This window comes from Ranitomeya imitator, chromosome 5 (assembly GCF_032444005.1).
Source record: "Ranitomeya imitator isolate aRanImi1 chromosome 5, aRanImi1.pri, whole genome shotgun sequence".
Classification (NCBI taxonomy): Eukaryota; Metazoa; Chordata; class Amphibia; order Anura; family Dendrobatidae; genus Ranitomeya; species Ranitomeya imitator.
Genome location: NC_091286.1, coordinates 587,371,540 through 587,384,351, shown reverse-complemented (window position 1 = coordinate 587,384,351; position 12,812 = coordinate 587,371,540). Strand labels below are relative to the sequence as shown.

Here is a 12,812-nt window from a genome sequence, read left to right as displayed (position 1 = left end):
TAATTCTATGGAGATTCAGTCATAAGCAGGGGCATCGCTAGCATCAGGGATCCGGGGCTCTGCCTCTGAACTTCTAACCAGGAACCCCGGATCTTAGGCAATGGCTGCATTGAAACGTGTCAGAGAATGCCAAGAGTGTGCAAAGCAGTCATCAAAGCAAAAGGTGGCTACTTTGAAGAACCTAGAATATAAGACATATTTTCAGTTGCTTCACACGTTTTTGTTAAGTATATAATTCCACATGTGTTAATTCATAGTTTTGATGCCTTCAGTGTGAAGTTACAATTTTCATTAAAAAAACAAAAAAGAGCAGCGGAAGCAAATGTCATAGGTATCCAAAAAGAGCAAAATTGTATTAAATACTATTAAAAAACAACTTTCTTTTATATATAAAACATATTCTATACCGTCCTCTGGGAGATACACATGCAATATATAATAATATATATATTATTATTCACGATCAATCCAGACTAGTTACTATATGTCTCTTATTTGTGGGGATCACTATCCCCTTATCATAATATGCATGGACCGATACCAGAAAAAAGTAAACATGAAGTAAAGTGCTTAGTGCTCTGTAAACCAGTTAACATTACTGCCACTAAATAGTTAATTGTAATCATAGAGATGCTGTGCATAAGGGGCTGGTAACCACACCATGCCCCATACTAAGCGCATATCAAAGATAAGGAATATGGATGCAATACATAACCTGCACGTGCAGGTTATGTATTGCATACAATTAACTATTCTGGTATCGGTCCATGCATATTATGATAAGGGGATAGTGATCCCCACAAATAAGAGACATATAGTAACTAGTCTGGATTGATCGTGAATAATAATATATATTACTCTGCCCATTAATTTACTGTGTAATAGTTGTTTCTGTGCATATTGATCTTCTAAACATATGGTATGGTTGTTGCACGTGCCCTTGCGCCTGCGGTTATATATTGCATGTGTATCTCCCAGAGGACGGTATAGAATATGTTTTATATATAAAAGAAAGTTGTTTTTTTAATAGTAATTAATAAAATTTTGCTCTTTTTGGATACCTATGACATTTGCTTCCGCTGCTCTTTTTTGTTTTTTCATGTATTCTTGGGAAGAGTCATTTGAATAGGCCAGGTCTAAATTATATGTACAATTTTCATAGTCATAAAAATACAGAAAAATCTTTAAATGAGAAGGTGTGTCCAAATTTTTGGTCTGTACTGTATATATATATATATATATATATATATATATATATATATATATATATATATATATAGTACAGCTATGGCAAAAATTAAGAGACCACTGCAAAATGTTCAGTTTGTCTGATTTTTCTCTTTATAGGTATATTTTTGAGTAAAATGTAAATTGTTCTTTTATTCTGTAAACTTGTGATAACATGTCTCCGAATTTTCAAGCAATAAATTTTGTATTTTTTTTCTCAAAAGGAGAAATGGTCAATTTTTTTTTTTTAAACAGTGCTTTCAGACTTCAAATAATGCAAAGAAAACAAGTTCATAATCATTTAGAAACATCAATACTAATGTTTTAACTCAGGAAGAGTTCAGAAATCAATATTTTGTGGAATAACCATGATTTTTAATCACAGCTTTAATGCGTCTTGGCATAATTTCCACCAATCTTTCACACTGCTTCAATTTAATCGTTTGATGGCTTGTGACTATCCATCTTCCTTTTGATTACATTCCAGAGGTTATCAATGGGGTTCTGGTCTGGAGATGAGATTGGGCTGCCCATGGTTTTGATGTGGTCTCTTAATTTTTGCCAGAGCTATATATATATAGAGAGGCTATGGGGACATCATTCTATATATAGATTGGCTGCGGGGACATCATACTTTATAGAAGGAGCTAGTAGATCATCATACTATATGTAAAGAGCTGTAGGGACATCACACTAAGAAAAGGGAGTTGTAGGACCATCACATAATAAATAGGTGACTATATATAGCAGGTTTTTCGGAACATACGGTTAAGTCCATATATATTTGGACAGAGACAACATTTTTCTAATTTTGGTTATAGACATTACCACAATAAATTTTAAACAAAACAATTCAGGTGCAGTTGAAGTTCAGACTTTCAGCTTTCATTTGAGGGTATCCACATTAAAATTGGATGAAGGGTTTAGGAGTTTCAGCTCCTTAACATGTGCCACCCTGTTTTTAAAGGGACCAAAAGTAATTGGACAATTGACTCCAAGGCTATTTCATGGACAGGTGTGGGCAATCCCTTCGTTATGTCATTCTCAATTAAGCAGATAAAAGGCCTGGAGTTGATTTGAGTTGTGGTGCTTGCATTTGGGAGGTCTTGCTGTGAAGTAAACATGTGGTCATGAGCTCTCCATGCAGGTGAAACAAGCCATCCTTAAGCTGCAAAAACAGAAAAAACCCATCCGAGAAATTGCTACAATATTAGGAGTGGCAAAATCTACAGTTTGGTACATCCTGAGAAAGAAAGAAAGCACTGGTGAACTCATCAATGCAAAAAGACCTGACCTGGGCGCCCACGGAAGACATCAGTGGTGGATGATCGCAGAATAATCTCCATGGTGAAGAGAAACCCCTTCACAACAGCCAACCAAGTGAACAACACTCTCCAGGAGGTCGGCGTATCAATATCCAAATCTACCATAAAGAGAAGACTGCATGAAAGTAAATACAGAGGGTTCACTGCACAGTGCAAGCCACTCATAAGCATCAAGAATAAAAAGGCTAGACTGGACTTTGCTAAAAAACATCTAAAAAATCCAGCACAGTTCTGGAAGAACATTCTTTGGACAGATGAAACCAAGATCAACCTCTACCAGAATGATGGAAAGAAAAAAGTATGGCGAAGGTGTGGTAGAGCTCATGATCCAAAGCATACCACATCATCTGTAAAACACGGCGGAGGCAGTGTGATGGCTTGGACATCCATGGCTGCCAGTGGCACTGGGTCACTAGTGTTTATTGATGATGTGACACAGGACAGAAGCAGCCGAATGAATTCTGAGGTATTCAGAGCCGCCATACTGTGTGCTCAGATCCAGCCAAACTGATTGTCCATCTGTAGTATGAAACGATGACCAATGACCCAAAACATAAAGCCAAAGCAACCCAGGAGTTTATTAAAGCAAAGAAGTGGACTATTCCTGAATGGCCAAGTCAGTCACCTGATCTCAACCCAATTGAGCAGCATTTCACTTGTTAAAGACTAAACTTCAGACCGAAATGCCCACAAACAAATAGCAACTGAAAACCACCGCAGTGAAGGCCTGGCAGAGCATCAAAAAGGAGGAAACACAGCGTCTGGTGATGTCCATGAGTTCAATACTTCAGGCAGTCATTGCCAACAAAGGGTTTTCAACCAAGTACTAGAAATGAAAATTTTATTTAAAATTATTTAATCTGTCCAATTACTTTTGGTCCTTTTAAAAACAGGGTGGCACATGTTAAGGAGCTGAAACTCCTAAACCCTTCATCCAATTTTAATGTGGATACCCTCAAATGAAAGCTGAAAGTCTGAACTTCAACTGCATCTGAATTGTTTTGTTTAAAATTCATTGTGGTAATGTCTATAACCAAAACTAGAAAAATGTTGTCTCTGTCCAAATATATATGGACTTAACTGTAATACAGTATTTAGAGAGCGGTGGGGTCCATCATACTATATGCAGAGGATGAGAGGCCTCATACTCTAGATAGAGGAGCTGTGTGGACATCACATCACACTACATATATAGAAGCTGAGGGGCCCATCATAGTATATATAGAGTGGCAGTGAAGGATATAATACAGCATATAAGGAGCTGTTCAGGCCATCATACTACATATAGGGGGCTCTGGGGACATAATACTATATATAAGGGGGCTGTGGGGACAACATACCATGGGGGCCATAGGATCCTCATATTACATAGGGAAGGCTGTTTGGACATCAAACTATTTTGTGGGTTGTAGGAACATAGTCAGTGGTGGCTGTAAGCACATCCTGGCACAGTAACTGACAGCCGACTGCAGTGTATCAGTGCAGAGCAAGCTGTCAGTTGATGTGCCGGATGTGCTCACTGCCACCACTTACTATGTACTGAGTTGTGACTGAAGCCATGCAAGCTGCACCTCTATGACTGAAAGCCGGAGGCTGTCAGGAGGAATAAAGTTAATTTTCTACTGGTAGTGGGGCTTTCACTGTGGCAGCCAGGCAGCTTTAGAACACTATTAACACTAGGACTGCTGGACTTGTGACCCCGACTAGAACTGCTGAAGTGCAAGTAGTCAAAATGACTATACCAGTAGTCCTAGTGTTAACCTGCAGATTAACCCAATATATTCAGGTTAATAAGATTTGGGAGCATGCCAGATAACATTCAATGACATGTACTCCAAGTGCCGTTTGACAATGGGCCATTCCACCTTGACCAGGGTATCAACTTTAAAAGTTAAAAAAAAAAACATTTCAGAATATGCTGTTCCGTGTGCACATGAGGAGTCACACTATTTCTGTAAAATATTAGTTGAATGCTACTTTTCCACCTGTTTCCCCTCTGCAGACTATCTCTCAGTTTAAAATTGATGGTGTGAGGAGACTAGCTGCTATGATGTCTTTGATACGCAGCACATATAGACATGAGAAATTACTGACCTTCAGTCCTTAGTTATCATACAAGAGAAACAAAAGCAGAATGGAAGAAATTATTCAGAAGTATTGAGCAGTGTGTATGTGAATCCAGCACAATGACACAATCTGTCTCTGTCTCCCTCTGCTTGTTTTCTCACATTGCTCCTCACTCCATGTTTCCCTATCCTTCTCCATGGTAAATAATAGGAGTTAGAATTTGACACCTCACTGTGCTAGCTGTCCAATTTGTCTTGAGTACGATGGAATGAGCTTTTTTTTTTCAAAGTGATGACAAAATTTAGGAGGCAGGGAGTGTAAGAAGAAGTGCATAAGTGGAGAAAGAAGAAAACTTCTCTGATAAGATATATTGCAAAGTTTCCTTTATTTGCTTGTACTATTGATTTATGCAAAGTTTGTTGAAAATAAATTTCCTTTTTAAGGGCTAGTAGAAGTAACTTAATGATTGTCACAAATGATGGAAAGCCTAGCTATAATTCTATTTCATATGCAGCCATTATTTTACATGTATATACTATTTACTATAGAACATGAGTTTCTTTCATACCATTATTATTATTGGTTGACAGTCTCGTTCTTACATCCTCGGGGGTATTGTTGGAAACTTCTGTAAGACAAGATTTTTAAATTATAAATAGAAGAGCCATTATTCATTTCTCATTTCTTGTACGCTTACAATGGAAAGAAGTTTAAAGGGAACCTGTCACCTGAATTTGGCGGGACCGGTTTTCGGTCATATGGGCGGAGTTTTCGGGTGTTTGATTCACCCTTTCCTTACCCGCTCGCTGCATGCTGGCCGCAATATTGGATTGAAGTTCATTCTCTGTCCTCCGTAGTACACGCCTGGGCAAGGCAAGATTGTGTACATTCCCACATTCAGGAAATGCTGCAGGCTGGACGCTGCGTATTTATGCAGCGTCCAACCCGCAGCAGCCACATGTGACTGCATAGTGGATGGGAATTCTAGAAATCCCATGTCCACAATGCGACTATGTGAACCTGCAGACTACCCGTAGAAAATGACATGCAGCACATCTTTCAGGACCGCAGCATATCAATTTGTCTTGCGGAGATGCAAGTCTCTGCAAGAGAAATTGAATTAATAGAATGTACTGAATGCGGTAAATCAGCGTGGTTCAGTGAACACACATGGATTTACCTTGAGTGCAGGGAAAATATGCTGCATCCAAAGCGCTGCTAGTTCCGAATCATGGGCACATTGCCATATAATGTTGTAGTTAAGCATTATACACTGTATGGTCAAAAGTATTGGGACACCTCCACGTTGCACTAACAGGAGCCTTCATGGCATCATTTTCTAAATTCATAGGCATTAATCTTGGGTTTCCTCCACCCTCTCACCCCTTCCTTTTACTCTTCTGAGAAACCTTTTTACAAGATTTTGGAGCTTGCCTTTTGGAATTTTTACTAATTCATCCAAAAGAGTATTCGGATGGTCACACACTGTTGTTGGAAGAAAGAGCTGGGCTTATAATCTCTGTTTTAGTTCATTGTAAGGGTCTTGGATGGGGCTGAGGTCCAGGGCAAACAGCCAAGTTCTTCCACATCAAACTACCCAGCTATGTGTTTGTGCATGAGGAAATAGTCAATCCAGAATAGGAAAGGGACATCCCAAAGTGTTCTCACAAAGTTGGAAGCGTACAACTTTCCAAATGTCTTGTATTCTAAATCATTAAGATTTTCCTTCACTGGAACTTAGGAACTAAGGTTGACCGCTGAAAACAAACCCATAGCATTATCCCTCTTCATTACACTTTACAGCAGACACTTTATAAGGTTTCCAGTTCATGATGGAGTTACTGTGATTCGTAAAAACGTAATTATTTTTTCAATACTACTACTCATAGGTAGTGTTGAGCATTCCGATACCGCAAGTATCGGGTATCGGCCGATATTTGCGGTATCGGAATTCCGATACCGAATTCCGATACTTCCCGCGTATCAGATACCGGAATCGGAAGTTCCCAGAATTCAAACTGAACGCAGCAGCCAATGAGGAATGATTGGAAGTGTGGGCACATCCTGTTTAGCATGGTGGGCATGTAAGTACTGGCAAGGCTGTGATTGGCTGCTGAAATAATGTCACTCTGCACTATAAAAAACGCTGCTGCCATTTTGCGCTCACTCTGCTGTGATTTCAGTTAGGGACAGGACGCTGTGTTCTAACTGAGGGCCAGTTGAGATAGCTAATTGCTTTATTTTCCTTTCCAAAGGCTAATTTAGCAAAACGCTGTGTGTTCTTCACTGTTCACCTTGCTCTTGCCTTGCAGCGCTGTTTTAACAGCGTTCTGCAAGGTCTCTGTGTGTGTGTGTGTGCAGCTCACTCTGTAGTCTGTGTGCAGCCATATACCCGGTTGTATTCAGCTCAGGGGGGGTTCACACTGCCTCACACAGTTGTCCTTTTTTACTCATAGTGCAGCCTGCTGCACATTTTTTCTCAAATTTCCTATTAGTGTTTTTCCACCCGTCTCCAGCTAAATTGTGGAAAAACACTACATAGGATAACCTAGAGGGGGGCTTTTGGGCCTTGCAGCGCCGTTTACGGCTGTCTGCATGGTCTCCGTGTGAGCCCAGCTCGCCCTGTAGTCTGTGTGCAGCCATAGCCGGTTGGATTCAGCTCAGGGTTCGTTACTGCCTCATACCTTGAGAAAAATTTTCCTTTTTTTCAAATAGTGCAGCCTGTTTAAAATTTAAAAAAAAAATTCCTATTAGTGTTTTTCCACCCGTCTCCAGCTAAATTGTGGAAAAACACTACATAGGATAACCTAGAGGGGTTTGTTTGGGCCTTGCAGCACCGTTTACGGCTGTCTGCACGGTCTCTGTGTGAGCGCAGCTCGCCCTGTAGTCTGTGTGCAGCCATAGCCGGTTGGATTCAGCTCAGGGTGCGTTACTGCCTCATACCTTGAAAAAAAATTTACTTTTTTTCAAATAGTGCAGCCTGTTTAAACTTTAAAAAAAAAATTTCCTATTAGTGTTTTTCCACCCGTCTCCAGCTAAATTGTGGAAAAACACTACATAGGCTAACCTAGAGGGGTTTTTTTGGGCCTTGCAGCGCCGTTTACGGCTGTCTGCACGGTCTCTGTGTGAGCGCAGCTCGCCCTGTAGTCTGTGTGCAGCCATAGCCGGTTGGATTCAGCTCAGGGTGCGTTACTGCCTCATACCTTGAAAAAAAATTTCATTTTTTTCAAATAGTGCAGCCTGTTTAAAATTTTAAAAAAAAATTTCCTATTAGTGTTTTTCCACCCGTCTCCAGCTAAATTGTGGAAAAACACTACATAGGCTAACCTAGAGGGGTTTTTTTGGGCCTTGCAGTGCCGTTTACGGCTGTCTGCACGGTCTCTGTGTGAGCGCAGCTCGCCCTGTAGTCTGTGTGCAGCCATAGCCGGTTGGATTCAGCTCAGGGTGCGTTACTGCCTCATACCTTGAAAAAAATTTCCTTTTTTTCAAATAGCGCAGCCTGTTTAAAATTTTTTAAAAAAATTCCCTATTAGTGTCTTTCCACCCGTCTCCAGCTAAATGGTGGAAAAACACTAAATAGGATAACCTAGAGGAGGTTTTTTGGGCCTTGCAGCGCTGTTTACGGCTGTCTGCATGGTCTCCGTGTGATTTAAACTAGCTCTGTAGCCCGATCTGCAAAAAAAAAAAAGTAAAGTTCACCAAACACAACTTAACACTTGTGTAGGCCACATTTGAAAAATAATAAAGTTTAGTCCACACTTTACAACATTAGTGTTTCTTACACCTGTTAGGAGGAGCATTTCAGGAATAAGCACACTAAGGCCTTAGTACTTTTCTGCTTATCTTTATCTGTCAACCAAGATGAAGAGGGCAGGGAGTAAGGCACGTGGGCGTGGGCGCGGAGCAGGGAGAGGAGCAGGGAGAGGACGTGGTGATTCTGTGCCTGCTGCGGGCGCCGGTGACTCGTCGTCACTCAGTTTCAGCAGGGAACAGTCCTTCATGCGCAGCTTTGTCGGAGAGCGCCGTGCACCGCTGCTGCGTGAAGACCAAATTGAAGCCGTTGTCGGGTGGATGGCAGCTAACGCCTCGGCATCGACTTCAGTTAGTGCCACATTCTCTCAGGCACAGACCACTGGAGAGCAGCCATCTGTCTCTTCACCACCTGCCAAATTGGCCAGGCAATCAGAGAGCCCAGGACAGGAGCCGTCTCTACTTCTGTTCTCTGAATCTCTTGGCTTGGAAACAGGGGGCCAGCCAAGCAGCATTGGAGAAATGGAAGAAGAGGCAGTGTGCAGTGATGCCCAACAGCTTTGTCTCTCTGACTCTGAAGAGGCGGGTGGGCCAGTGCCTCCGGTGACCACAGCGCAGTACGCATCTGATGATGAAACTCAGGTGCCGCTTTCTGGTGCGTACTGTGCTGCCGAGACTACCCAGGAGGAGCAGTTGGTGGCAGAGGGTAGTGGAGATGATGAGGTCGTTGACCCATCGTGGCGTGAGGAACAGGAAGGTGGTGGGAGCAGCTCTGAGGAAGAGATTCCCCTTACGGGCCAAAGAGGGAGAGGGAGGGGGAAGACTGCGGAGCCTGTAGCCTCCACTTTGGCACCCGTTAGGAGCCTGTCTCTTTCCAAAGCCAAAAAGGGCGCTCCCAAGACTTGCAGTGCCTGGTCCTTTTTTGACACAGTTGCAGATGACATTTGTTTTGTCAAATGCAAGCTGTGTCATCAGAAATTAAAAAGAGGGAAAAATGTCAGCAACCTCAATACCACAAATATGTGGAAACATGTGCGGACCAGGCACGCGGTGGAGTTACAGAAACATACTGAAGATGTAGGCCAACCAACAGCGGCAGCTACCAACTCTTCAGCTCGTGTTGCCTCTTCCTCCAGCTCAGGCACAGCTGGTTTGGCTTCCTCCCAGGATCGCCATGGAAGAACCTCTGGCACTGTTGTCCAGAGACCTTGTGTAATTCCACCCACAGCACCACCTTCCCAGTCATCCTCACACTCCCAGTCTACTCTACAGCCATCGGTAGTACAGGCATGGGAGAAAAGGCGGGCATTCTCGGCCAACCACCCCCGAGCACAGGCTCTGAATGCAGGCATTGCCAAACTGTTGTCCCTGGAAATGCTCTCGTTCAGGCTGGTGGAGACTGACAGCTTCCGTGACTTGATGGCATTGGCAGTCCCACAGTACAAGGTGCCCAGCCGCTTTTACTTCAGCAGGCAAGCTGTCCCTGCCCTGCACAGGCATGTTGAGGGAAACATAAAACATGCGCTACTGAATGCCGTCAGTAGCAAGGTCCACCTCACCACCGATGCGTGGACCAGTCAGCATGGACAGGGGCGATACGTTTCCCTCACTGCCCATTGGGTTAATGTTGTTGAGCCAGGTACAGATCGTGCGAGTGGCGCAGGACGTGTCCTGCCCACTCCAAGGATTGCAGGAATCCAGTCTGTACGCATTGACTCCTCCTCTTACACAAGTTCCTCAGAATCAACTCTGCAGGAGCCGTCACAGTCCACCTCCACATGGACCCGTGAACGTTTACCTATGACCGACATGAGCACAGCCGTGGCCAAACGTCAGCAGGCCGTCTTGAAACTAGTTTCATTGGGGAATCGAAGCCACACAGCGCAGGAGCTCTGGAATGCCATCAAGCAGGAGAGCGATGTGTGGTTACTGCCAGCGAATCTCCAGCCAGGCATGGTAGTGTGTGACAATGGCCGAAATCTGGTGGCAGCTTTGGCCCTTGGCAACCTCACTCACATCCCATGTCTGGCACATGTGCTCAATTTGGTTGTGCAGAGTTTTCTGAGGGACTATCCGGATCTTGATGCCCTGCTGCACAAGGTCCGCCTAGAGTGTGCTCACTTGCGGCGTTCCAGCTTGGCCAGATCCCGCATTGCTGCTCTGCAGCGCTGATTCCGCCTTCCGGAACACCGCATCATATGTGACCTACCTACCCGGTGGAATTCCACGTTACATATGTTGGAGCGGTTGTGTGAGCAGCAGCAAGCAGTTATGGAGTACCAGCTGCATCAGGCGCAAAGAAGTCGCAGTCAGCGCCGATCAGACTTCACAACCACAGAGTGGGCCACTATGAAGGACGTCTGCCAGGTTTTGCGTCCTTTTGATTATTCCACGCGGATGGCAAGTGCAGATGATGCACTAGTCAGCATGACTGTCCCCCTTATCTGCCTGCTTCAGCAAACTTTGCAAGGGTTAAGGGATGATGTTGTGGAAGAGGTGGAGGATGAGGAGTCACCTTTTCTATCAGCTTCTGGAGAGTCAGCGCCACGTGGTTCCTCACAAAGGGGTACGCAGGGGCCAATTTGTGAGGAGGATGAGGAGGAGTCAATGGAGGAGGAAGAGCTCCGTCCAGAGGAGGGAGCGACACAATTGTCCAGTGGTCAGTGTGTACAGCGAGGGTGGGGTGATGACGAGCGGGCAGAGATCATGTCTCAAGCAGGGGACAGCGTTTCTGGGCCAGTTGGCACATGGTGGATTTCATGCTGCAGTGCCTGAGAAACGACCGCCGCATCGACCACATTGTCAACATGCCTGATTATTGGGTGTTCACCCTCCTCGATCCTCGCTACCGGGACAACGTCCAAAACCTCATCCCAGCGTTGACCCGGGAGCGTAAATTGCGGGAGTACCACGACACATTGGTGAATTCCATCATCTTCTCCTGTCCAACTGAGAGGAGTGCTGCTAGTGCTTTACAAAGCAGCTCAGTGCATCGAGGCAGTGGGGGAGGCTCTGCCCAAAGAGGGAGCAGAAGCAGTGCCTCTGCCCAAGGCAAGCCCAGTATGGCACAACTCTGGCACACTTTTGTGTGCCCGCCCCAAATGTCTACACCATCACCGGCGGCTCCAGTCAGCAGGAGGCAACGGTTCCGTCAGATGGTGACAGACTACATGGCTTGCCCTCTTACTGTACTCCCAGACGGCTCTTCCCCGTTCAAGTTTTGGGTCTCTAAGCTGGATACATGGCCAGAGCTAAGCCAGTATGCATTGGAGGTGCTGGCTTGCCCTGCGGCTAGTGTCTTATCGGAACGTGTCTTTAGTGCCGCAGGTGGTGTACTAACAGACCGTCGCATGCGACTGTCCTCCGATAACGTTGACCGGCTTACTTTCCTGAAAATGAACCAGGCCTGGATCTCGCAGGAATTTGCCACTCCTCTGCCTGATTAAGTAATTGGGTGTCATCCAGGTCTCCTGCTGTGTTCATCTTTCTACCACCTGAACTGCTATTCCTGGGCTCCAACACCGCCAGTTGCGGCTCAGAAGTGCAGGCTGCACAGTAAAAACATACGACCCAGTGTTATTGGGTTTCAGTAACGTCAGCTGATCCCCAGCTGTGTAGCCGGCAATGTGTCCTGCGACCGCCACGCTGGCACAACAACCTAAATGTAAGGGAACCTGTCCCCCGCCCCCCCGTCATTTGTTACTGAAAGAGCCATCTTGTGCAGCAGTAATGCTGCACAAGGAAAAGGTAGCTCTTTTGGTTTAGCTCCTTGCACACGCAGAACTTAACACTTATAAAATGTGTTCACTGATACCGTTATACCGTCCCGGAGCTGGGACTTTCCTTCGTAATGTGACGCAGCACAGCCTTCATTCCTACCCCCTTGGTGCCATGCGCTGCCTCCTCAGCGTTGTTTTAAGCTGTCACGGAGCCTGCGCTGTTCTGTTATCCCTTGGGCATGCCCTATTTGCGCTGCCTGTCTTCTGACATAATTTGGTGTCAGGCTGGCTGCTCCTGTGCGGCCGCGCTGCCCGAGATCCCGCCTCGCAGTGTCTTCTGATTGAGTCACACTGCGGGCCTGGGATCCATGGGCATGCGCAGTGCATATCTTCCCCTCGGGCTCTCGCTCATTTCCCTCCGCCTTCTTTAGACTGTGCGCCGTCAGCTGATCCCTAATAGCATGCCACGGCCGTGACACCGCACAGTCTGAAGAAGAGGGAAGGAGGGGAGTGAGAGTCGAGTATATGCACTGTGCATGCCCATGGATCCAAGGCCCGCAGTGGGATTGCGTTAGACGAGACTGCGAGGTGGGATCTGGAGCAGCGTGGACGCACAGGCACTGACAGCCTGACACCAAATTATGTCAGAAGACAGGCAGCGCTAATTGGGCATGGCCAAGGGCTAACAGAAAAGCGCAGGCTCCGTGACAGCTTAAAACAACGC

General features: G+C 45.1%; 1 protein-coding gene across 3 annotated transcripts in view; it reads right to left on the bottom strand.

The window, feature by feature from the left end:
• LOC138638550 (uncharacterized) overlaps positions 1–12,812 on the bottom strand; it is an 85,719-nt gene that overhangs the window by 26,193 nt on the left and 46,714 nt on the right. For 2 of the 3 annotated variants that reach the window (XM_069727934.1, XM_069727936.1), the window contains one exon: positions 5,188–5,247. In XM_069727934.1, coding sequence (XP_069584035.1) covers positions 5,188–5,247 — 60 coding nt within the window. The remainder of the gene's footprint in view (positions 1–5,187; positions 5,248–12,812) is intronic. The other variant, XM_069727935.1, reaches the window with a different exon arrangement.